This window comes from Gossypium raimondii, chromosome 5 (genome assembly GCF_025698545.1).
Source record: "Gossypium raimondii isolate GPD5lz chromosome 5, ASM2569854v1, whole genome shotgun sequence".
NCBI classification, from domain to species: domain Eukaryota; kingdom Viridiplantae; phylum Streptophyta; class Magnoliopsida; order Malvales; family Malvaceae; genus Gossypium; species Gossypium raimondii.
In genome coordinates, this window is record NC_068569.1 from 16761951 (window position 1) to 16789455 (window position 27505).

Below are 27505 nucleotides of genomic sequence, written 5' to 3' on the forward strand. Positions count from 1 at the left end.
TTTACTAACTCAGCGATATATATCCCTGTTTCATCAATATCCATTCATGTTAAAAGTTACATGCCATAAACTAAACTTGTATTCCCAAAGTAAAACATTCATAACCTTATCAAACAGAGAATCAATCCATTTTTTTATTGATTCTATTCTTTGGGCACTTGCTATTCCGTGAGAGAATCAAAAAGACATAAGTGGGGGAAAAAAAAAGTGGCGAGTATGAACAGTTGTAGGTTTTTGGGTTATGGTAAACTATTATATTGTTTTTTTCAATCTTCACCAGAACTGTCAGGGTACTTGTTCAAATCAGGTTTACGGAAAACTCGAGTAGGGTTCGATGATTCCGATGATGAAGCAGAAGCATGATGGAGTGAGGTCTGTAAAGCGTCGACTTTAGCCCCCACCTCGGTTGCTTTCTTGCGTATGGAAGCGGCTGAGATATCCCTAAGCTCGTCTTCTTGGAATATGAGGTCAGGGAAGTTGAGCCTGGCGGAAGGACCACGCAAGTAGAAAACGGCGGTGTCATAGGCACGAGCGGCGGCTACAGGGGTGGTGTAAGAACCGAGCCAAATCCTGGACCGCTTGTTGGGTTCTCTGATTTCAGCGACCCACTTTCCCCACTTCCTCATCCTTATCCCTCTGAATGGTTTCTCCTTTTGCTGTGTCCTATGCAGCTTTCGCTTCTCTCCGCTTGCTGGACTTGATGTTAAACAACAATCACCTAGCTCCATGACTCAAAAGATAAAAGAAGACCAAAATCCTAAAACTAAATGGATTTTTTTTATTTCCCCTTGTTTCTGGAAACTATTACTTGTAAGCCATAAGAAGAAGGAGAAAAAGAAGGGAACAGATTCTAGCTACGTTTAATCAACGAATACTCTTTGCTCCAAAACCAATTCTCTATTGTTATATATAAGTAGAAAAGGATATATAAATAAATAATAAATAAATAATATATTGAAGATAGAGAGAGAAAGAGAGGAAAGAAGCAGCATTAGTTTCCCACTTGGCTGCTAGTCTGTCGTCTGGGCGCGGCCGCCACGTTGATCGATCTAGCTTTAGATAAATCCAAATTGGGCCGACATAATCCATCACTTCCAATATATCTCTAAAAAAGCCTATACAATTTATGTATTATAGCCATTGCACTACACATGCATATTTCTCTCTCTTGCTCTCGCGGTTATCGGTTTGTAATGGTAAGTATGTGACCAGCCGACGTGGTTCTACTATATTCCAAGCACCCGAACTTCCTTGTTTATTTCCATCTTTAGTCTTCTTTTTTTTTAAATTATTTTTTGTCCCTTTCTTTTTTAACTTCAAATATGCTACTGTTTCATTACAAAATCCTGAATAACAAAGTCGGCATTTCCTACAAACAAATTAGTCTTAGGTCAGTTTCACCGGTTACTGGTATGTAGTATGTACTCTACAATTATTAATTACCTTAAAATAACTTTATGTTTAAACCCCAAATTTTCTTCTTCTTCTTTTTTTTTTTTGAAAAGAAGTAAAAACTGGATATTTGAAGTTGTTTGTTAGTTTGTTATTTAGGATATCTAATAATAATAATGGCCTGGATTGAGGGTTTAGGGTGGGTAGCTAGTTTGGCAAGTCAAGTGGGATCCAATTTGAGAAATGGAGGCAATAGAAAAAAAAAAGTCGGGTGGGGATGGGGATGGTGTGTGACTTTCCGTCCAGTCCACGCAATAAAAATGATCATCCATTCCTTCCTTGGGCTTCCTTTTTGGTAGTGGAATGAATGAATTACCAAATTGGTTTAATTAGTATGGGTGCAAACCCTTGATTCTTTTGGTGTCAAATCTCAATCTTTATCATCTGATTAATGACCCCCCCCCCTTTTTATATTGAAAAGAGTGGTGTTAAGTAATTTCCACATCTTCTGAGTGATAAATCCATGATGTGGTATCTCTTCATTGGTTCCTTCATTTTTCAACACTGTTAAAAGCCAACCCCTCACTTTTTCATTTATTGACTATTAACCCTTCAATCCAACCAGCCGGCCGGCCAGGTTTATTTAAAACCAATTTTTGGGAGGGGGGGAGGTGCAACATTCCAACCGCCATTTGAATTATTACAAGACAAAAAGTTCTATATTGATACAATGAAACAAAAAGTGGAACCATCAGCTATTTTGGCTCCAAACTCCAAATTAAAAATATACACATAGTGCAAAAGGAGGGGAAAATTCAGGGGCAGGCAAGGCATCGTTAGCTTCTTCCACTTGGCTTCTACAGCTCATTTCACCCCGTTGAATCTTTACCTTTATCAAAGACTGCTGCTTTCTTTTTTAAATAATAGATTTTTCCAAAGAGATTGTACAATCTTGATAATAACATACTAGAATTTGCATCGTTTTAATCAAACATTCTTATCATGTGTGCTTAAACTCACCCAAAACTAGATCTTTTTATATATTTAGTCGGCAAATTATTTATATACGTGGATGCAATTACAATGCAACAGTAATATGGAGATTCTATGCAATAAAACAAAACAAGATTAGGTGTATCAGATTTTGATCTAATTATTAGAATTAAAACCCAATACTGAGTCAACACATCACAAAGTTATTATCGATTCCATCCATTTAATTTTCTTTTATTACTGTTTCTGTTTGTAAAAGTATTATGTATGTAGAAACTATCATTAGAAATATACAGCTCATTTCGGTCTATTGAATTTTCAGTCCAAATATGTCATTTTCACTTGCACATATCATACAATAAAATGAAAACATTCCCATAATCTTACCAACTCTACTTGTCAGCCCCAAAATAATAATGATAATAATAACATAAATAACAATGGTTAATATATTAAAAGATCTAGAAGTAATTCTTTCAGGTTTATGATCCCAACCTTATCTTTACATTTCTACCATCAAAAATCATTCTCCGAGCAGAGCTGCAACCTTGGGTTTTTTTTTTTTTTTTAATTTTTAAATTCTCATACGGAGCAGTACACCCTATAGCAGCTGTGTTGGTCCCAAAAAAGATATAGTCAACTGTTCAAACTTGTCTTAAGTTAAGACTGACTTCAAACATGGTGTTAATAAAAGGTAGTAAAGAAAATAACAGGCATATTCAAATATAGGACATCTTAAATCATGCAACAGAACCAGAGATCAAATAATTTTTGACAGTTCAATTGGTAGGTCACCAGTGGAAATCTGAGGTCTCATCCTATAGTTTCAGGTAAAGACGCCATGACAATGTCCCACTATGCCATGATATTATGGATCATGATTGGGAACTAGACTAATTATTAAGCATGCTACTTCTTCAAAGCAAGAGATTCCTATTGGTCCCAATAGCAAAGCTGTCAAATCAAAGATTGAATATCATCAGGAATTGAGGTCTATATTTGATCCGTGAGTGGTTTAGGGCCTTTGTTTAGGTTGGAATATACATAAAACTAATCCTCCTACATTTAGGCTTCTTTATATTAAACTATTACTTATTTACTATTAGAAGCCTAAACCTAATGTTTTCTTCTTGTTTTGTCTAACAAGACTATCTCCATACTATGCTTTAAACCGTATAATATCCATCACCCGAGCTTCAAATAGAACACACACGCCAAAACTATCAAATTGCAACCATAACCCCTAAGCAACGGGTGCTAGAACAAGGCTGCGGCATCACCTAAAAAGCTTTTCCAACAGATACTAGCGACAAAAAAATCTCTTTAAAGGCCCTAATTCTTGTCAAATTAATGAATCATTGTGCAGACCTAATTTCTTGCTTGGACAAAATAACTACCAAGTTCTTGTCAATTTGAGGCAAAACCCATCCCCCCATACTTGTCCTACATAAGCTATGTGATTGGAGGAAGTTCACTGAGTCATTGGACCTGACCTTAATAACTTCAATTGGATGAGCTACAGAGAATGAAAAGGACCTTTGCCAGTCAGGGGCTTTGAACTCCCGGGACGAATTAACAACAATCTAGTTTTCAAGGACTATTGGAGCAGTACAAACTTTTCATCCCATTAAATCTCCTCATTTGCTGTTTCTCGTAAGATGAATCTCACAAAATCAACCTCAAAACCTTCTCCACATTGCATCTTAAATTCACACTACCAGAACTGTAGTCTACATACTTCTTGCGCGTTGAAATAGAGACAAGCACAAACGCGCCTCTAAGAACAAGAACTAGATAATTCAATCAAGAATCAATATCTTCTTATTCTCAACACCTCTGTTTTCTTTCTTTTTGAACACCTTCTAATAACTGTATTTCTAGTTCAACTCTAAGGCTACTGCACAATCATTTCCATCAGCCAAATGATACACATAAAACAGTAATGAAGCAACTTCATTCAGGTAAACAACAATGGGGATAGTCCTTCGACGTAGCAAGGCAACAGAAATTCGATCTTAACACCCTAGAGAAGCACTAATTCAAAGTGGCCATTAGATCATTTGAAGCCTCCATAAGCTAATCCAATCAATTAAAATAAAAAACAAGTCAGCAACCATATTCCACTACTGTCCATTGATCAAGTTCAAGATACACATACAAAGCGGCTTGTCCACCAACATAGATGAGCCACACATACAGTACTATATTGTTGATGAAAGAGAAAATGATTCTAAACCCATTATTGTGCTGCAGTTTCCCTCTTGTTAATACCCATATTACATGCCCCTGAACCACCAAAAGCAAATGATACAAAGGCAATATGAGGCAGATATATATACCCACTTGCAAATCTTAAGACAATGGAGGACCACATTATATACCTTTCCTAACACCGCTGTCGTTTCTTGCCTTTCAACAAACTCTTTCTGTTTCCCTTTTATGTAATTGCTTGAAATGTTATTTACAAATCCAAATTTGTCTTGCATTTTAGACCGCAAACTCCACATGTGTAAGGTTCAGAAGGAGCTACGGCTCCTTTGCGTTCGAAGATGTCGAGGCTTTTCCTCTCCCGACCTTCTTGTAAGATCACTGAGGTAAGTGGATAAACGCGTGACGGTTAGCGTATGCTGACATGTCAACCATACCCCCGAATGTTCGTCCCACTTTTCTCAACTGCTTCTCACCAAGTCGATTTCTACGGCGTTGGCGTCGGATTTGATGGTCAGGTGCCATTGGCGTGGTGGGGATTCCGTTTTGGAGCGTGTGGCAAAAGTGGGAGAGAGAAAAAGAGGGTTCTGGCTTTCTGTGGAGAGGAATCGAGTTTATGTCAAAGGGGTTTTAGAGGATTCATTGCTTCATTCATTTGTAGGCTTTGGTAGGAACTCTACTGATATAGCTAACCCAAGACATTTGGACAACAAAAGCCGAAGGTCTAAATATCAACAACAAGTGAGCTACGGGCCATCTATTGGAGAGCTCATATGTTAAGGCTTTTCAAAAATTTGCAGCTCAAAGTATGATAGTCTATAGGCCTCCGTATTTTGTGAACGATAGATTTGGGCCTACATACTCGACAAAATCAAAACAATCATTCAACTTCAAGTTGAAGGAAGGAATACATGCATGCCTGGCCTTTTTATCATTTAACTAAAACCAATCAAAGTGGATAAACATGTCGATTTTTCGAAATTCTTGCTTAAAGAATGTTGGATTTTGTGCCTGATGCAAAACTAGACACTGGGACATGTCAGCTTTTGTTTGTGAGGTCCCAGGATATCCCCCCCAAAGCAACCCCTTCAACCGATCATTCTCAGTGTGCATGACTGTCTGCGACATCATAGACAGATAAGATGGAAAGAAGCTCTTACTTAAATGGTTTTGCCTCATCAATCATGACAATCCTGCCAAAGAAAAAGCTTTCCTTTAAAAAAAAATTATTTTGCAGTTTATAATCACCATGCTGGCTTTACATTTTCTTCATCCCTTTATTTCAGATTTTTCTTTTCAGCTTTAATATATATATATATAAGCTTTTATCATTTGTGAGAAATTCCTACAAAAAAATAATCCAAATCCAAGCCCAAATTCTACCAATTCTTAAGCTTCGAGTACTACCCTAAAATGGAATCAGCATCCTTCTTTTTATTTTATTTCCCTGTTACCCGAAAAATATGAAAACTTTTTTAATTACTAAAATAATATGGGTTGAGCATGGCAGCTGACGATTTAGGGTAATAATGATACAATTATTCTGTGGGAACTAAATATGATTACATCATAAACCCAAACCGTCAATCATCATATCTATTTTCTCATTCACAATCCAAATATTATTGCAAGAGAAGTGTACACTGACTGAATAGAAAATTTTATTTTTTTTCCTTCCTACTTTTCGAGGTGATTTGAATTGCTTCTTCTTCTTCTTCTTTTTTAGTATTATATGAAGAGAAACTTAAATTAACATGTCGATTAACGGTTTAGGTTTACAATGCTGCCATATTATCATCCCAAATCATCAATTGTCATGCTAATTTGAGATTTTCATACTCAATATATATTATTCGAGTAATTTAAAAATTATTTTATTCTGATAATTTTCTTTTCCAAAAAAACTATTTTAGTTCTGCATTTTGGACAAGAATGCAAGAAAGTATTTGCAAAATATTTATGGTTCCTCCGTAATGATTTATCCCTTGAATTATGGCAATTATCTTATGAATTATGATCTTTACCTCTTGTCTACTATTACCAACACATGATGATTGCCTTTATGTTTTATTCTGATACAGGAATGAAATAAATGAATAAATGAAGAACTAAGAAACCATATTTTTTGCATTGATTGGTAATTGTTAGACCAATGTGCCAATGTGGGCTGATGTAATTTTATTTTTATTTTTTATTAAAAATTTTACTTGTTAGATCTGTGCTTTTATGAAACATGTAGATTTAATCTTTATATTTTAATTTGATTAATTTTAGCATTTTTACCTTTTCGAATCAGTCAATTTTAGTTCTGTATTTGTGAATCTTGAAATTTCAGTTCTCACCCAAAATAGTGGCACTTAAATTCAATTACTAGTCTTGTACTAAGTCTTCGTACTTTTTGAATTTTGTAATTTCAGTCTTGACACAAATAATAATCGTTGTTTCATTAACTAAAATTTTAGGGAGGATTGAAAATTTAACTTAAAAAGTACAGGGACTACAAATGACCAAATTAAAATACAACGACTAAATGGTTGTTTCATGTGCGTCTTACTATCAACGTTGAGAATTTGTGACTATCCCTCCTAATAATATTGTCTGTAAAGTTGGATCATGCATTTTCTTTTATTCCCTTGGGAATGCAATGTACTATCTACACTCAACACTTGTTGATTTTCTTAATCAATATTGTTCATATTGCAATAATATTAAATTTGTAGGTTCGGTTCAAGGATATTTAAATGTGTAATATATAAACTATAGGAATTTGAGGTTATAGAAAAAGAAAATAAAATTTATGTGGCACAGTTTATAAGTTGTCATTTGACACATTAATAGGATGACAATTGTAATTAATGATTTCATTAAAAATTTTATAGGTTACCATAAAGGCAAGTTTTCATATTGAAATAGAAAATTTTAGTCTAATATTATAATATTTATTAAAATAAAAGGTAAAAAAGAAGAAGAAAGATTAAGCCACAGTAATCGAAGATTACATAAATTTTCATAAAGATCGTGCGAGTTTATTTTACAATGTTTATTTCAATCATTGTTTAAAGTAGAGCAAAGGTAAATATAATATTATAAAAAATTTAATATTAATAAAATTAACATTAACATAAATTAATTTAACAATAACTTATAAAAATATTAATAACATTATTTAAATTACAATAAATTAAAATTAATATTCAAGCCATAATGATGTTCTATATTTTTTAATATTAAATATTTTTAACATTAAACAAAGTTAACATAACTGATTCTAAATTTGTTATATATTTTTGAAAATATTTTGAATTACATTAATTTCTCCAATTTTAGGAAATTAATTAACGATGTTAAATAAAAAACATACACAATTGACTCATGCAATGCACGGAAGTACAAATTAATATCCTCTAATTTAAATAAAAACATAAAATAAAATTATAAAATGATTAAATATATCAAAATTTTAAATACAAATAATAATACAATATTAAATGTATAATGTTAAAATGATAAAATATTTCTTGCTTAATAGTAAGAGACATTTTGAAAGGTTAGAGATTTTAAATTTGAATTCATCTTGTAAGTCTTAGTTTATTAAAGTTTTTTTTGTTTTGAAGTTATAACAATTTTAGTAAAATCAATCATTATAAATATTAAATTGAAAAATTAAGTAATCAAAATAAATTTAAAAATAAAATTCCAATCTAAAATATCTAAGATTTCCAAAATTTCAAACTTACCATTAAACTTGAAGGGAGAGTAAAAATGATACATCTATAATGGTGGGTAAATGAATGAGCTGGGATTTAATTCATTGCAGTCCACTACAAAAAGGCCTTTGTGTTTGGTTAATGGTTACCCAAAATAAATGATATTAAAATCTTGTTTTTCTATTGAAATATGATAAGTACAAAAGGGTCAACATAGATTTTCTTTTTCATTTTGCTTCAAAAGGTAAGGGGAAAAAAACAGTTGGTATTTTAATGGTTTTCCAGGAAAATGGAGGCCTCCCACTACTTTGCAAAATGAAACATATTTAATTTGGCTGGCAAAATGACAGGGAAATCACACAAAATCAGAATCCCATTTAAACATTCCCCAAAATACTCATTATTAATTAAATACATATATGGGTTCCTATATTGACACCTAATATGCCTACCTCATTTAAAAAAAAGATTGGCCCTCAAACATATAATCCTATACATGTCCCCACCATGGAAATAGCCTTTTGTTTTCCATGGCCAGAGAGGATGCCTTAAATGAGACAAATATTCAATGTGCAAGTGTCATGTATTTTCTCTCTCAGGACCATATACATACATTTTTGTTAATTGGATAATATTATTTCATTTGTACATGAGATAGAGTGCTTTTTTGAGGTGATAGAATGTCATGTGTAAATGATAATATAAGAATTTTGTAATGAATTTAGACTCTCCAAAGATCCATATTATAGAACAGATTTTACATGGCATTAACAGTCACTCGACACGTAGGTACAATAAAAGCCATGCTCCCTATTTTCTTGGCCACTTCGCCCTTACAATATTCCCCGCTTTGGCGTTTGCTCGACTCCCGAATGCTTAATTGTCTCCTATAGAAAAAGTTTTGAGACTTTCAATGGTTGGTTTTCTAGAAGGGGTTTACAGTTTTACTGACGTCGAAACAAGCAATAAACACACCCCTTCTTTCTCTCTCCTTTGAAAACACAAAATGAAAATGAATTAATAAACGCGTTTTTTAATGAAGAAGGATTGTCGGTTCATATTAATTAAAGAATGGACCATAAATAAAGGAAAAATAAAAAAACGTTAATTGCCCATATCCCCTCCTCCCCACGAAATGGTTCCCTCTTTACTACCATACCATTTTTGCTTATTACCATTGCCTCCTGCCTTTCTTGAACCAGTCTTGGTCCACTCTTTCCTTTCCTTGACGTTTCTTTTATTCTTTTACTTGTTTCTTCATCACCCTTTTCTTCTCAGGAAAAAAAAGGGAGAAACTTTGTTCATTTGTAAACAGGTTGAGGAAATACTACAGAGAGATGCCTGAATGGGTTCAAATAGCGGTAGCAGCGGTGGGCGTCGGAATCCTTTTGATGCTTTTGGTTGTGTTTATACTTCGGTGTTGTTACCGTAAAGATAATATTGACGACAACAGGGCTGTTGTTGGGACTGGAAATTTGCAAGACGGGATTTCTAGACTTCACCAGCCGAGTCTGCATCATCATCATCAGGTTGATTTAGATATCAAGAGAAGAGGGAATTACTATGTTTTCCGACGTGGGGTTTCGGCAAAACCTTTGTTCAATTGGGCTGATCATCCATCTCTCATCACCGATGCAGTTGAAAACGGATGGTCTCGTTTTGGCTTCACAAGATACACGTCGTCTCCATCTACGAGGTCTAGCCTGTTGGGATTATGTGCAGCCGGTGACCATGGAAGAGGGAACGATGTAGAGGTGAACTGGGAAGTATGCCAAGGATCGGCAGATTTCATGCAGAAGATTAGGCTAAATTCCGGGTCAAAGAAAGGGACTTTAAGCCATCATTCTATGGAGGCAGCATCTGTTATTAGAACAGCTTTGCCTTTGCCAGGGCCTCCTTTGGGGAACTCTGCCTTCCCTCAAGAGGCCTATTTCGAGATCACGATTTTATACTGTCCTGGAGATAATCGTGAGTCAAGCGGCAAACTAAGCGAAGGTGAGAAGACAAAACTCATCCAAGAAAACTCGAACTCGAAAGCAAGTTCAGAATCTTTGGTCCATGCTATTGGCGGTCATGATTTTAACACGATTGACGAATTAAAGCTTGCTACTATAGATGATGGGAAAGGTGAAGCAGTAATGTTATCAGTGGGACTAACTGCAGGAGACTCTCTTCCTTTGAAGCTTCCTGGTAGTTATCCAGGATCCATTGGTTTCAATTCGGATGGTTCTGTCTATCTAGATGGTAACTCATTTTTTTTAATTTTCAATAAATTTTATATATGAGAAACCCATTTTTTTAAAAAGATTAATGGAGATTAAACACACTCCATTTACAGATAAAATAGTACAGAAGCTAGCCTTTGTGTTTATCAATAGAAAGAAAAGTGCCAACTCTCCACCAATGAACAAATCTCTCAACTAAAAGGTCTCCAAAATTAGCCTGACCCTGAAGTAGTTGAGAGAAAGGCCCACTGCCACATGGTCATCGTTTATGTATAGAGAAGTATTATTTTATTATTTAGGCTAAAGACCACTGAATTAGTTAATGGTGTCACCCTTCACAGTATCTGGAGTAGGTGTAAGCTATTGACCCCAAAAGATGCATCATTTTCCTCTAATTTATTGCTGTATTATCTGTAACTACAAAACTTTAGGCTAAGCAGTTCAACTTTCTTAGTCACATGCCACTTCTTCATTAAGCTTTTATTATTATTTCTATTTTTTAATTTTTATTTCTGATGAGCACCTGAACTGAACTGATGCTATTTTTTCTCATATTCCAGGGATTAAACTAGTGTTTGAATCAGAGAAAGAAGAGTGGGGGAAAACAGAGAAGGTGATAGGTTGCGGGTTCGATCCTAGGCAAAAGAAAGTGTATTTCACATTAGATTCGGAGCTGGTACGTGTAATAAATTGCAAGACTGAGGAATTTGGATCACCCCTTTATCCAACTCTTGCTGCAAACGATGATGTTCTGGTCCTTGTTAATTTCGGACAAAGTGCCTTCGCATATGGCCCCGCAAATGGACAACGGACACCAAATCCATGCTTCATTGGCCCTCTCGTAAACTCCCCTGCCGCTGCTCTCGGCTATGAAGACAGCAAAGAACTGTTTTCGATGGGAAGAATTGATTCCCAATGGTTTAACAGAAGCACAACCAAAGGCAGCCACAACAATGGAACTAACTACTATTCAACGTCGGAATTCGATGAGGAATCTGAGGCCGATTTATTCGAAATCATCTTGGACAGTAATGGAAGATCCCCCAACTCGGTTTTGTAGCCTACAAGACTGACAATTTTGTTTCTCCAAGTTGTCTGGTTTAGGCGTTGAATCAAGTGTTTCTCGTGAGAGTGACATCGTTTGCCATTGGAAGGATTAGAGTTTCGATAGGAGGTTGATTTATTTTGACTTGAATGGTTGAACCTCTGCAATATTTTTAGCAGCTTGTTCATCTTCGAAAATACAGATACATGAAACTATATGAGGAATTGGGTGCCGAAAATAATTTTAAAAATTTACAATGTTGACTGACAATTGGGCTTTTGCCATGTATATTGCCTTCTCAACTATATGTAATTTACACTGTATAGAATCAAATAACACTTGATCCTTTCGAAACGGTTTTGCCTTTTGGTTTAGACAAAAAAACCTAACGTACGCTATCGTTTAACAGTTGAATTATCAAAATCAAGACCACCAGGAGAAAAGTCAAAAGAAGAACAAAGATAGAAGAAGGGAAGGAAGAAAACAAAGAAAGACCCTGTAATAGAAAAGACAAAAAGGTGAGATGCCAAATGCCAAATCTTAGTCACCGTTCAATATGCTTAAAAAAAAAGGGTGGGGGGATGTTGAATATATATTTGTCAATGGATTGGATTCAGCAACAAAAACAAGTGTCGACAGTCGCGTCAAGTTTTTGTTGGTGTAGGGGTCAATTTTCTAGATTAGATGCTTCCCAATGCGATCGTTGGAAATGCTTCTAACTTGATGCTCCCAATCGCAAAATTCCCAAATCCTAACAAAATTAGTGTTAGATAAAATTTCATGCAGTTTTAATATTATGATGTATATAAATGGTTGGTAATCGAACAAAAACTTGGTGTGAAGGATTGCACATCAATTACGGTCCTTCACACCAAGTCATGGAATCCTCTAATAGATAATAATATCAACAAGTTGAGAAAAGCCTGCACATAAAAAAGTTATTCACATCAAAGGTTGCTTGGTGGAGAATGTCAAAACACACCATTCACACTATCATTGTTTGAAAATTAAGTCTAAGCCAGCAATATTTGGCTGCTGAATATTTTATGTATTTAGACAAACAAAGCAAAGTAACTTTAGATTAAAATTTGGAACGCTGCACGTTTTACTGCTTTCTTCTAGAACTTGAAATGTAAGACCATGGTCAATGAATTTTATGTTGGAATTGTCATAGTAAAAAGAATCGTGCTACAGAATTTTTAGATCAAAATACTAAAATAAAAATTACTGTGTTTGACTTGGGATACATATCTATAAGCATAATATTTGCCACGGACATGAATTGAAGGAAACGTACCGGGGTTGACTTGAATGATAGGACTAGGATTAAGGTACCGACTATCTTTATGATTAACTTGATTCATGGGACACTCTTATAATATATTGAATTCCTTTTCTGACCCATCAAAAAAAAGACATCAATACATAAATCAAGCAAAATTTGCATCAGCTCAATTCTACTTATTGCCTCTTTATATTTCCTTCCTTGCTTCTACCGTGCCTTTTTTCTTATTAGACACTAATCCATAAATATAAACAAATAAACAATAAAAAAAGTGGATGAATCTCTTATTAGACACTTGTCATTCTCAACATTGGGTGCAGCAAGCTCCTGTTAGATCAAATACAAAGGCTGAAAAGGTGTGGCTCAGGATCAAAGTCGAGGGGCATTTGCTTATTATAAAAGCAAACATTAATTGCCATTTAAAATATGGAAGACATTTTCAGCTTGGATTTGTTAGGTAGAAAAGCATGGATCTAATTTCAATAATGTAATGCATACATCACACTGTCTGTAAATTAGTCATAGCCTGGATTGTCGATAAAATTATAGGTAACAAAAGTGAAGTCGAAAAAGCAATATGAGTTATAACAGTTCAATCAGATCTAGCATGTAACTAGAGAGACGGTGGATATTGCAGGACTTGCTGTTGAACTCTTTTCCGGTACAAATCTGGGTTCTGTATTAGCCAAAGGTAGCAGGTCAGTTCAACGAAAACAAAACTATATAACATGCTACCAGCAGCAACAGAAATGATTAAAGGGTAAACTTTTGTAGTTTTTTTTCCTTTAAAAGGGTGATGCTACTTACAGATACATAAACCCGATATCCCTCTGTTTGTGCATAGTCGCTAGCATTAGGTTGATCAAGCAAATCTTGAATGCCCACAAGGATTTGCGTCACTGTAATTGAGGGTCTCCACCCCTTGGGGGAGGAAGACAAGGTTTTGCTTTAGCAAAATAACATGCATTTTAAATCAAAGTTTGGTGTGAAGTTACTTACATGGCGCTCGCTGAGGATAGATAAGCACACATTTCCTGAAGGATAAACATTAGGGTGGAAGAAACCATTTGGAAACTTGCATATAGGGGGTTTGCTAGGGTAGTCCTCACTGAAGTTGATAGTAAGAGGAAAGTAGCCACCTTCCCAATCAGTCTGAAAAGTTCAAAAAAGAAAAAGAAAAAAGGAACATGAATGGACTATATATAAGCTGTTAATGGATAAAAGAGCAGTTTAAAAGTTAACTTGATGAGATTTTGTTTTTTGGAAACAGTGAGTTGTTCTAACTATGATAAAAATGTTGAAAAGTAAACAAGAGAATCCATTAGTGCAAAATATTTAACTACTTCCAAGCCATGTAAATTCTCTTTCAATGTGTTCTTAGTTAAGTTGAAGCATCTAGTTATTCCTCAGTAGCTGAATCTAATGTATTGGCTAGTCTTCCAGTGCAGAATATACATGTTTTAATGCATAAAGCGATCAAAACCACACAACCCTTGATCAAGAGGGAAAAAAGAAGAAGAAAACGGGGGCAGAAATTATTTATACAAAGATTTACACTGCGTGTACTTCAATCAGATCTTTGAACATTGTGATTAACTAATAATTGATCATATAAATTTCAGTTCAAATAAATCGCAGCCTTACATACAACATAAGAAAACAAAACGTCAAAAGCCAACAATCGAAAACTTCAAAAGTCTAAACTTTGCTTAATAGAAAAGAGAGAGAATTTTGTAGTTTAAAAAGTAAAGACTGACCCCTATTTTGCCGGGAATAACACAATGCCAAACCAACAAATTAACAGACCCATCTGGCGCTGACATAGGCTTAGCCACAAAACCCTTCAGAATCACCACCAACAAAAAAAACAATAATATAGGGAAAAAAAAGAGTGAAAGCGACGATATAGAAAAAAAAAAAAAAGAGTGAGAGAAGGGAATAATGTTGATACATGGGGATGATTTTTGCGCCAAGCTTTTCGTTCCTCCGCAAGACGGCTACGCGCGATACCGTCGGACATGATCTTTTAGGGGGGGACTGTTACTTTGTTTCTTTGTGTTACTTGAGACTTTTAAGAAGATCTGCGTCTTGTCCAGCAATCTATCTCTATACAAATTTTTGTTGGATGTAGAGATTGGACTGAATTTGGTCTTTTAAAGCTGACTTGTGAGTTGTGAGTTGTGACCCTCTCTTTCCCTAACCGACCCTTTTTTGTTTAAGGTAATTAATACGAAAAAAAATAAATTATGATGTAAGTTATAATATTTGTATTGGCAGGGGTTTTGAGATTTAATTAACGATTAATAATAAAATTTTTCGGTACAATCATAATTTTTTTTATACAATTATCAATTAACGGTGTTCAAACGATTAACCGAATCAAATTAGTATTAATTAAATTAATTGAATTTTTAATCTTTTAACCGTTGATCGAGTGAAATTTTCAATAAAATTAACGAATCGAAATATTTTGGTTAATTCGGTCGGTTAATCGAATTAACCAAAATTTATATATATTTTGTTAAAAGAAATATAAAACATATAAAAATAAATTGATAATGTTCATTTGACCAAATTAGTAATAGCTTAATACATATAATTTATAATATCATTTATTAAGTTCGGTTAATTCAATTAATTATCTAAATTCAAACTGAATTAATCGTTAATTGAAATTTTAGAAGGATTTTAACCGACTTTCGACTAAACTAGATCGGTTAATCGATTAACCGAATTAAATTGATTCAATGGATTAATTAAATTTTAACCAAGTTTGAATCCTTACTATTAATAATAATTTAATATGCTTGTATGTACGAGGTTTGAATGAAAATACATTAAAATCCAAGTGACTTTTTAGCTTTCCCTTTAATTTGATTTTGCTCGGTTTGTCCTATCTCAAATTCTCGCTATTTTAAATTTTATATAAAATAATTAATATATTAGGTTAAGAAATGTTATACTGAGTATACACATTAATTTTATAAATTTATAATCTCAATAGCTATAATTTATAAAATTTTAAACTAGTAAAGGAAAAATTGTATTTTGACTTTAAAAAATTAAAAATAATTTAATCATTTAAAAATTATAAAGATATAGACTATTAAAATGCTGAAATAAAAAAAGTGAAAATACATTTTACTATGTAAAAATACAATTTAATTCCGCTAAAAAATTTCGACTTTGCCCATGTATAATGCCATACAAAATTTTAATTTTGTGCGATTTAATAAATGAAAATTTGATTTTATTCAAATTCAATAAATCACTAACATCATTTTACGTTGATATATTACATGCATGAATAATTATATTGATTCAATGTGAAAATAAATGTATGTATTTATTTAAATCAAAATTTTATGTATACATATGAACTGCCATTCTAGTTTTAAGTGTATAATTACATCAAATTAAAGTTCATGTATCAAATTATACATTAAACCAAAATTGATGTATAATTTTGATATTTATTTACAACAATTGTAGCCATACACAAATTATAAGATGGGGTAATAATTCTAGGCGGGCTTGACCTGTATAAAATTTTCTAAAGCATAGACGGCCTGTTCCCCAGCCGAGGGTGTAATTGCTTTAAGGGCCTGTTTTAGCCGGGCCTTATGGAACAACCCAATCTTTATTTATTTTCCGGTATGTTTTTCCCAGAAAATAATAATTTTGATAAACATAAAAGGATAATTTAGATTCATTCAATTCCAACTTTTTGGATAATTGACAGATGAAAGAATGCTAAAAGTTTGGTGTTAATGGATAAGCATGATCCCTTTTCTACTAGACAAATCAAAACTTATTTCCCAATTAAATCATTGTAAAAAGGTGTTTAGTTGAACCCAGCTCATTTTCAAGCCCAAGAAAAGAAAAACACTCAGAGATGAATAGAGAAGATAAGAGAGAAAATAGGGCTGGCCCTCAGTCTGGCTGGAAAAAACCGTCTACTTTGTAATGAATCTTGGCAGAGCCAATCATCAATGCATTTGATTGTGATTTATGACTAGATATTAACAAATGGAGCATCTTTCTGAAGATGAATATACCCCTCCAGAGGCCCAAAACCCCACAATCTTATTGCAAAACATTGAAGGCATGCATGCGCATGATGAAGGCCTAGACCCTGCACATGTTTCTGTCTCCAACACATTGAAAATAATAAAAACAAAAACAAAAAAGCTTTTTAATTTCATCATCGAAGTGTTTTTACAATACGAGAGCACAACAAAGATCTTTAGCATTAGTTTTGGTGTTTTATTAGGGACAAAATCATGATGGAGTGGACAAGAAAAACCAAAAAAGAAAAAAAAGAAACACAATTTAGATTTGATTATTGGCTTTCTGGTTGACACTAGTGTATTGACTGTAATAATTATGCCCTCAAGAATCATAACTTTTCTATGAAACCTTAGATCATGTTAAAAGTGTACTTGGAATATTTAAAACCTAGTGCACTGATTAGCAAAAAAAAAAAAAAACTAAGTGATTAGACAGTAGGAGGATAGTCCAAATTAGGTTAATGACTGTGTTAATGATTCTAGTTCATAAAGGGTAAAGATTTATAGAGTTTGCTTGTGAGAATGATAGAATGAAAGGAGACAGAAAGATTGGTGCTTAGATAAAAAAAAAAAGGAAAAGGAAAATATAAAGTAAAAGCTTGAGAATAATTTTTTAGTGATGTAAAGGAGGTGGGAGCATGTGATGCAAAGCTCCACATGGGGTAGAATGAAAAGAAATTAAAAAGAAAGAAAAAAAAGTTGGTGCTGGGGACTTGGAAGTGTGGGAATATTAAAGAATAATGAATGCTATCCGCACAATTGCAGCTATCTAGCTAAGCATTCCTGAAATTAGTTATTAATTAATGAAGTTTTTTTTTTTTTCATTTTTTCATAGGATAAACATATGTGAGAACTTACATAGTTGGAAGCAGATTGGAAGGACCAATTGGTACCGATTCTATTATTTCATGGATAGTTGGTGCAAATGTAATCATTCATTATATTATTATAAGTAGAATAAAGGCAAAGAAGAAAACAAATGCAAGATTTGTGTCCTTTTTGGATGTTGCTGGTGTTCATTGGTTGTATGAAATTTTCTCTATGTTAGATACTATGCAAAATATAGATGAACAGAAAGATAAACTATAGTGTAATTCTTTAATCAATATTCCCTCTCTTGAATGAACATATTGATGAAGTTTATATACTCATATAACAGACTAACAATCTTAACAATCTTTATACTATTGTTTAACATTCACTCAGCTTCTCAATGGGTATGACCCTAAGTAAACTTCGAAAACGAGTAAACAAAGAGACAGATAATGGTTTAGTAAGAATATCGGCAATTTGATCACAGGTTGGCACTTCACCGACAACAAGAGACCCATTAGCCACCTTTTCACAAACAAAAAACAAGTCAAGTTCAACATGTTTGAATTTGGAGTGTAAGACTGGATTAGCTGTAACAACGATCGCACTTGAATTATCACACCAAACTGTAGGAGGATCAGCAGAACTGATTTGTAACTCTGTTAACAGAGATATTAACCACGCAATATCACTAGAAGCTACAGCTAGACTTCTATACTCAGCCTCTGCTGTGGACCGAGCACAACTTGTTGTTTCTTAGAACACCACGAAACAGGTGTATGACCAAAGTAGACATAAAACCTTGTAGTAGACTGGCGATCATCAAAATCAAGACCCCAATTGGCATCAGCATATCCAACCAAAGATAGTCTGTCGGATCGTCGAAAAACTAGCCCATGAGTGATAGTACCATGTAAATATCTCAGGATGCGTTTTAAGGCTATCAAATGAACCGTAATAGGGGCATGAATGAATTGACAGACACGATTTACAGCATAGGTAATATCCGGTCGAGTTAGAACCACAAACTGAAGAGCACCAGCTAGACTTTTGTATTTAGTAGGGTCAACAAGCAGGTCACCGTCATCTTTGGACAAAGTCGATGAATTAACCATTGGCGTATGAACACTCTTTGTATTAGCCAAAGAACTCCTGTCAAGAAGGTCTTAAATGTATTTGCGGTGGCATAAATGAAGACTACCAGTGGAGGGCCTATTGACCTCAATCCCTAAAAAATAATGAAGCTCACCTATATCCTTTAGAGAGAACTTGTTATATAGTTGCTGAACAAAACAATTTATTTCATCGGTCGAACTGCCAGTAATAACAATATCATCCACATAGACCAAGATATAAACAGTGGACGTGGTTGAAACTTTAACAAACAGGGAGGCATCAGTTTTAGATAAGACAAAACTAGTAGAGATAAGAAATTGTTTCAATGTTTCAAACCAGGCACGGGGAGCTTGTCGTAATCCGTACAAAGGGGTATTCATCAGACGGCACACCAATGGCTCACCATTTGGTCCATATTGAACATATCCTGGAGGCTGTTGCATGAACACTTCATTAGTCATGTCTCTATTTAAAAAAAAACATTGTTTACATAAACTTGACGAAGTTTCCAACCATTAGACACAACAACAGATAAAATGGTTCGAATAGTAGTAGGTTTGACCACTGGGTTAAATGTTTCTTTGAAGTCACACCTAGGAACCTGAGAATACCCCTTTGCTACCAACCGTGCTTTTCGACGACTAATCGACCCATCATGATTCTTATTGATTTTGAAAAGCCATTAGCACCCAATTGCTTTCCGACCAGGAGGTAGAGAAACTAGCTCCCAGGAAGAGTTGGCCATTAAAGCATCAAATTCAGCTTGAACTGCGAATTTCCACTCTGTATGAGCAAGAGCTTCCTCAACAGATCGAGGCTCAAAATTTACAACGTTAACTGACAGAGCTTTAGGCTTAAAAATTCCTACATTAGACCGAGTAACCATAGCATAAGTATTTCCTGCAGGAAGAGAAGGAATAATTGGAGACACACTAGATTAGCTGACCAGACTAACTTCTGTAGATGAACTTGAAAGACAATGTTTCCTTATCTTATTCTCACGTTCAACCGGTGAATCAACTGAGGCGGACTCACTGGGATGACACATATCTAGTAACTTAATCGTAACAGATCGATCAGAATTGTAACTTGGATTAGGAGGCAAAGGTACAGCCGGGATGGGACAGTGGTGCTGTTGGGTTCTATAGTAGACTGAACAGAAGAGGTCCGAACAACAAGAACATTTGTGAGAGAACGAGAAGATGACTGAACAGTGGCTAGGGCAGATGAATGAAATAGAAATCGACGTTCATCAAACACAACATGACGAGAAACAACAACCTTACCCTCTATTGTGAGACAATGATAACCCTTATCCTGAGAGTTATACCCTAGAAATGTACATGGCTGTAAGCAAAAATCCAGTTTGTGTGACATAAAAAGACGTAAATATGGAAAGCAACAACAACCAAACACCCTTAAGTGATCATATGTAGCCTCACGACCATAAAGATTCTGATACGAAGACTGACCTTTCAAGACCGAAGTGGGCAGTCGATTAATAAGATGCACAACACTGCAGAATGCATAGCTCCAATAATTCATAGGTAGATTAGTCTAGGCCAAAAGTGTAAGACCAGTCTCCACAATGTATCTATGTTTGTGTTCAGCAACACCATTTTATTCTGAAGTATGAGGCAGGAAAAACGATGAAGAATCCCATAGCTAGCTAGAACTGAAGCAAAAGCACGAAACTCACCGCCCTAATCACTTTGAAATTTCTTAATAGTCTTCCCAAATTGAGTGCTGACCATCTTCTGAAACTGAAAAAAATATTCAACTGCTTGAGATTTACATTTAATCAGATAAATCCAGGTAAACCGACTACACATATCAATAAACGAAACATAATACAGATTACCCCCACAGTCAATAGAAGCTGGTTCTCACAAATCGGAGATAACCAATTCAAACGATTCCATATATTCAGTAGTAGAGTGTGAAAAGGGCAATTTATGTGATTTCCCTTTCTGGCAAGCAACATAAACGTTATCAAGATATTTTTTATTTGAAATAATTTGACACTTGTTAAGCACAAGTTTAACAATTGCAGAAGAAGGGTGACCAAGTCTTTTATGCCACAGTGAAAATACATCATCATCATCCAAACGATAATCTTCGATCCCAGTGTTGTTAATAGAGGGAATTGGATCAGAAAGGACAGATGAGTCGGCCAAAAATTGATGGAGACCATCACGAACTTGGCTCCACAGTAAAATTTCCTATGTCTAGATGTCTTTTACGTACAATAAGAGCGGTGAAATTCAAAAATTACATTGTTGTCAATAACAAATTGAGAAACATACATAAGATTTTTTCGGATACTTGGCACGCACAAAACATTAGAAAGATGTAATAACTTCTTCTTTGTTGGTAGAACAGTATTCCCAAAAGATAAATTTTAGTGGGAGCCCCATTTCCCATTAAAAGAGAAGTACCTATATGTAGAGTGAAGGCTTTTAAATCAGACGTATTCTGACATACATGATGAGTGGCCCTTGAATCTGGATACCATGATGAGGTTCCTATCAGCACAGGAACACATGAGTTAGTATTATAAAAGTTGGAATCATACTGTGTGGCATCCGAAATATCAGATGCATGAAAATCAGGGATTCAAGGTAGCCCAACACACTGTGAGGAATTAAAATCAAATACACGTGCTCGTGGTTTAGTCTGCCACGTAACTTCAAGAGCATTATCTTACATAGAGCCTTTAAGATCAACATAATTAGCATTAGGCCCAAGTGAATTGAGTCTAAATTTTCGGCTAGCATTGACTTGCCCGCTATTCGACCCATTATTCTGTCCACTAACAGGCCCAAGAGATTGACATGCATTCGACCCAAAGTGCTACCCACTATTATGCCCAAGAAACTGGCCTGCATGACTCGGCCTATGTGCCACAGCAGAAGGCCCAACACGCTCAACACAGCGCTGGCTCAAATCATGCCCCACATCACTCTGCATATCATGTCTAGCATATGAACCATAAAAACCAGATGGGCCACCAACAGACCCAAACTAAGCACCATTTGATTTACTAGCAAGCCTAATTCCATAACCAGTTTCGTTAGGGTAAAAATCCTTAGCTTGCGGCGGATAAAAATCTCAATTTTGAAAGTATGGCCAGTCTCTCCAAAAATTACCACTAGATCCAGAACCACCAAAAGAACCAGAATGACCAGAGAAGCCATCACCTTATAGCCATTGTCCATTATGCTTAGAAGAAAAAAATCGCGTCGTAGTAGAAGCATTCAGACCATTATAGGTGCGATTGAAATGATAGAAGTAGCGTTACACCAAATGACTGAATCTGTTACAGATTTGACACTGTATTCGTGACTAGAATCCACGCCCACGCGAACCTACTGTAGCACGCCCTCCACGCACATCGCGTGAAACTGAGTCGACCATCGCAACAACCAAAGGTGGTTCAACTAGATGGGCATGCATCGAAACCTCATGTGCCACTCACATCTGTCAACTTTCAAACTCCATGAAAACGTCGACTAATCGCTGAAAGGGAAGAGGCTCCGTCGAGAATGAGGCCAAGGTCAACACTGCGTCAAAATCTGACGAGAGGCCAGCTAAAACAACTTTCACCTTTTCGGCTTCTGACACCGCTGATCCAAAAGCTGCAAGTAATGCACTAATATTTTCTATTTTTGCGATATATTCTTTTACAATTAAATCACCCTTTTTTGTAAAGTGCATATCATGTTTAATACGGAAAATTTTCGCACCAGTTGAAGCAGCGAAAAGACAATTCTCTGTGCTCCATATTTCCCATGTAGATTTAGCAGATGTAAAACATGATAAAAAAGATGAACTAATTGTAGAAAGGATCCAAGAGGCTAACAACTTATCTTGTTGATTAAACACAGACGCATCTAGATTTGGAGTGAGTGCTCCTTCTGGAGACGCGACGAACCTAGGAGGAGCAGACAACGTGCCCTCCAAGAATCCTTGTAGCTCATATCTCTCTATTATCAACCGGATATGTTCTGCCATTGGACAAAATTTCCTTCCTCTAGCTTCACCGTGTCATGGCGAGGGAAGGATTGAACCAGGCGTGCGCTGGAAAATATGGACTCGTATGATCAGCAGAGGTAGAATCAACTGATGGTGCCATATGCAAAAGCGGAAACACGTACCAGGACTAGGCGACTGATACCATGTTAGATACTATGCAAAATATGTATGAACATAAAGATAAACTATAGTGTAATTCTTTAATCAATATTCCCTTTCTTGAATGAACATATTGACGAAGTTTATATACTCATATGAGAATAACTGCTCCTAACCAACTACATAACAGATTTGATAACAGACTAACAATCTTAACAATCTTTATACCATTGTTTAACACTCTATCCGCAAGATGGGGAACAAAACTTTTTGGTTTTGATATATAATTCTTAGGATCATCTCTTCCTTAACTGTTACTTCGCTCGCAAGAGCAGTTTGGTTTGGATCTCCTCTAACCCTTCAAACTAAATCTTTAAAATGTATCCTCATTTCAAGATGGATTTCAGGAAAACGATATCTCTGCTGTCTTCTCAAAAAGTATATATACAACTATGTCTTGTACCCTATGGACCATTTGGAAAGCAAGAAACAACCTCATCTTCAGAGGCTCCAATCCATCCCTTTGAAGGCAATCAAAATAAGCTTAGAGGTGACTCAAACAATTCTCAACTCTTTCTCAAACAACACCCTGCCCGTTCTTAATGAAAGAACTACGACCTCCTCCCTGGTGTTTACCTCCACCCCACTTCAATGGTCCCTCACCCTTTGCATTATAAAAAACAGGCTAAATAACCTTATTGAAGGAGTTGCTATGGCCCATAACTCTAAGGGATCACAAATTATAAATGTGCACAGCTTCAGAATCGACAACAATTTATTTGTGCACATTCTCATCCTTAGAGTTGCTCTCTTACTCTTCAAATACTTTGGTATTAAACACTACAGGTTGGTTATTCAAATGGAGGAACATCATCATAGGACGCTCCAAACTTGAATAGAAACTACAACGTGCCTTTGAAGACATCAAACTCCTCCAAGAGATCAAGATTGTGTTACAACCATCACGCAATTATCACATGGAGAAAGAAACTTCCTATTAGTCTAGAACTTCTTCAAAAACTCTTATTAGTTTTACGTGGCATTAATTTTGTGTTCTTACCTTGCACCAAAAAAAAAAAAAAAAACTATCTTTGCGGAAGGAATTCGTGTATTGTTCAAAAAATTGTACGTGTGCATCACTCGATTTTCAGCATACTTGCTAAACCTACGTAAGTGTATAAGTCTACAATGGATAATGTAACAAGTGTCCAATCACCAATGAACGGTTGTTACATATATGTGTATTCAGCTTGTGATCAGCTTATGACAAGACATACAAAAGTGCGATAGCAACACAACATACGTACAGAGGAAAACCCAAAAATAATTGGTCGTCGGATATTAAAACATAAACCATCTAGAAGTAGAAACTGTTCCAATCATATTGGCTTGTTCCAAGATATTGCCCTTTTTTTTATAGTTAAGATGTTAAATTATTAGTATTCATAACTGCATTTTTTGAACCCTTTTCAAGGTTGGTAAGATGGGGTTATCGATTTAAAATATAGGGCAAAAAAATCTCAAAGAGTAACAACAAGTTTTACTCAATGTCACGCCATTTTTTTTATGATAAAATAAGTAAGCACCAACAAAAAGGGACAAAAAGAAGTGGGGTTTGCTTTAGTTGCTTGGTATGTATCCAATCTAAACGGTCGAATTGGAAAAAGGAAAGAAAAAAAAAATCCAGTGATATGGTGAGTTAGGTTGAGGAAAAGGAAACTTGGGGTTAGGGTTTTTGCATCAGCTTTTGATATTGGGAGTGCTGTTTTTCCCTGGGTCATTCCTTGTAAATGAAGGTGTTCGACATGTGCCTCAAAGAATTGGTTCGATGACAAGTTTGCTTTAACTTACAGTCTACCGCATCAAAAAAAAGGTAAGCAAGCAAAGCAAACGGGTATGTGTTTGTTTTCTGTTTTGTAATAATGATAATAATTAGTCTCAGTTGTTCAGCCTTAGCTAAATGTCATTTGTTATAACCTAATCTTATAAAATTAAAATTCCAACTACAACTAAATAGGTTTTTTTGAACACCCTTTTGATAGAAATTCATTGTCAAACCACTTTTCTTTTACCAGTAAAACTGATGGGAAATGTTCCTTCAACTGGATTAGTTTGTGCTTAGCTGTTCATGTATCTTTTGGGATGTCATAATTTAAAAAGATTTCAACTTCAAATATGTTAAATAATCAATTTTGAAAATTAATTATCTTATGATAAACTGAATTAAACTCTGAAATAAGAATAAATATATTGTCGACATGAATTTTCAGCTACGGCCCACAAAAGGAGGACTGCGCGGTAGCACGCTACCTTTGGGATGGTGGGGAAATCTTATCAGTCCCTTATCAATTGCCTTATTTTGCATACACATTTTATGAAGCAAGCACTTACAACAGTAAAACAGGGGAAATTATTACAGCAACCCTTTCTTTTTTGGGTATAAACACCAACCCTTTCTCAACTTGATGGGAAGAACCCTTTTCTTTTTTCTTTTTTGTAAAGAAAACCCCTTATAGATAATCCTTTAAATTCATAGTATTCCAACTTGAAATTTGTAAATAAAGAAGTAGCCAAGAATGCATGCCTTGCAAGGGGAACCTTTCAATCCAAACGCTGCCGTCAACCTAATTATACAAGCCCTTAATTTTGACGTTATATTGGTATTGTTGACAACACTTGTTTATCTACAAATTTGTAAAATATAATTATTAATTAGGCAGTACCTTTAATTATTTAACGACTCAGCGATGCAACAACCACCGGCATTAGGTGTGGTACTGTATGTACCGTTTTTAACTAGGACGGCTTCAGCTCGCCAAAGACGCCCAACCGTAATGACATATACCTTCTAATTAAGCCCTACAAATCAAAGGGGTGATGGACTTTTTGTTGTGTCCTTTCGTTTTCAAACATTGGTTATTAGGAATAAAAAGCTAATTTCTGCTTGTTTTGTTGTGTTAATGATGTTTCACTCTAATTTGGTAGCTCAGAAGGTATACGTATTATACACGAAACAAGAAATATAATTAAAATAATGGATACTTAAATATTTTAAAATTTATGTAATATGAAAAGAAAAAACAACCAAGAGTTTCACCATGATTTAAGTTTTGACTTTTAATTTGAAGTTCCTTTTCATATACATATATAGAAACTCAATTTAGCTGAATATTCTAAATCACGTCTAAATTTAACATAAATTTAGTTTCATAACTACCCATGAGGGACTAATATGTCTGAATTTAACATTAAAAAATAAAATCATTTCCTTTTTGTAAGATTTTATTATAGTAGGATTCTGAAATTTTTTTAAATTAACCGTTAAAATAAAAAGAGAGAAAAGAAATATCAATCAACCATTAATCAATGAGTTTCAACACAAGAGGAGAAAACAATTAATTTAACAAGTTTTAAATCACTAGCACAATTTCCTAATTTCTGAAATAATTTGATTAAATGGTTATAGTTTTTCATTTCGTCTTTTAAATTCAATCGTTGAATTAAAATGAATCACATCATAATAAGATCAAAATATTTGGCATCTAAATAAATATTTCATTATAGTGGAGTTATGCGATCATTTTAAATCGAAGGTTGAAATTAAAATAAAAATATAACAATCCATCGTTGATCATATCACATGAAATTTGCATTGAAAAATTAAGTTTGCCTTTTAACCAATTTAATTTGTTTTAGCATTAAAGAAGGGAATAAATTGGTTTTTAGAGAAAAAAGAAACAAGGTAATAAGTTTTTAATCATTGATACTATTTTCTAATGATTATAGTCTCTTCATTTTTATATTTTAATTACTTTAAAAAGAAACTGCGGGGTATTACTATAATAAAATCTCATCACCATTTTAATGGAAAAAAAAACCTCTTCATTTCATAAATATGGCAGCCAAGGGCCAACATGAGCCACACCCCTCAGGAAAGGTTCATGCAAAAGAGAAGAAGAATTAATTAACTGCCACAGAATCAGTAAAAGGTAGGACCATACATAAGTCTGACTAAGTGAAGGTGGGGTCCACTTTAAAGGATTATTATTTATATTTAGACAGACCAAAAAAAGGGCCATGTGAGTGTGGGAGACCACCAGCTGGCTATGTCTATTTTGTGGGTCTTTTTCCTTTCTTTTTTAAATTTATTTTTCCTTATTTTTTCTTCTTCACCATTCACGGGTTAGCTCTCAATATGCAAAAAAACACATAAATATTTTTCTTTCATTTTTTGTCCTTGAAAGAGACTAGCTTTTTGTTTTTGTTTTTTCATGATCAAGTTTATTTCTTCACTTAATTTTAATTTTTAACATATAATGGAGGTGGATGGTGGTAATTTGATTTCATCTGTTTTATCATTTATACATCAATTTATTATTTCAGTAATTATATACAACGTGATCTTTTAAAAATCAAAACTAGTGGCAAAGAAAAGTAACACTATATTAATACAGTATTTATATATGATCACATGCAAAAGATTAATAAAAAAGTACATGTATTGTTAGTGTACAAAA

General features: G+C 34.5%; 3 protein-coding genes and 1 long non-coding RNA gene across 4 annotated transcripts; 1 reads left to right on the top strand and 3 right to left on the bottom strand.

The window, feature by feature from the left end:
• Positions 1 to 889, bottom strand: LOC105769256 (ethylene-responsive transcription factor RAP2-1). The gene has a single exon (XM_012589766.2). The coding sequence runs from the start codon at positions 726 to 728 to the stop codon at positions 267 to 269; it is 462 nt and encodes a 153-aa protein (XP_012445220.1). The 5' UTR covers positions 729 to 889; the 3' UTR covers positions 1 to 266.
• A 3585-nt stretch (positions 890 to 4474) lies between these two features.
• On the bottom strand, positions 4475 to 5452 carry LOC105769258 (uncharacterized). The gene is made up of 2 exons (XR_001125989.2): positions 4767 to 5452; positions 4475 to 4671 (listed from the first exon to the last, which is right to left on the bottom strand). It is a non-coding gene; the product is annotated as an uncharacterized LOC105769258 (long non-coding RNA).
• A 3943-nt stretch (positions 5453 to 9395) lies between these two features.
• On the top strand, positions 9396 to 11924 carry LOC105769259 (uncharacterized). The gene is made up of 2 exons (XM_012589767.2): positions 9396 to 10544; positions 11086 to 11924. Exons 1-2 carry the CDS (start codon positions 9638 to 9640, stop codon positions 11583 to 11585), a joined length of 1407 nt encoding a protein of 468 aa, XP_012445221.1. The 5' UTR covers positions 9396 to 9637; the 3' UTR covers positions 11586 to 11924.
• LOC105769260 (SUMO-conjugating enzyme SCE1) lies at positions 11830 to 15015 on the bottom strand. The gene is made up of 5 exons (XM_012589770.2): positions 14807 to 15015; positions 14613 to 14696; positions 13855 to 14007; positions 13663 to 13776; positions 11830 to 13531 (listed from the first exon to the last, which is right to left on the bottom strand). Exons 1-5 carry the CDS (start codon positions 14873 to 14875, stop codon positions 13469 to 13471), a joined length of 483 nt encoding a protein of 160 aa, XP_012445224.1. The 5' UTR covers positions 14876 to 15015; the 3' UTR covers positions 11830 to 13468.
• Between the last annotated feature and the right edge of the window lie 12490 nt (positions 15016 to 27505).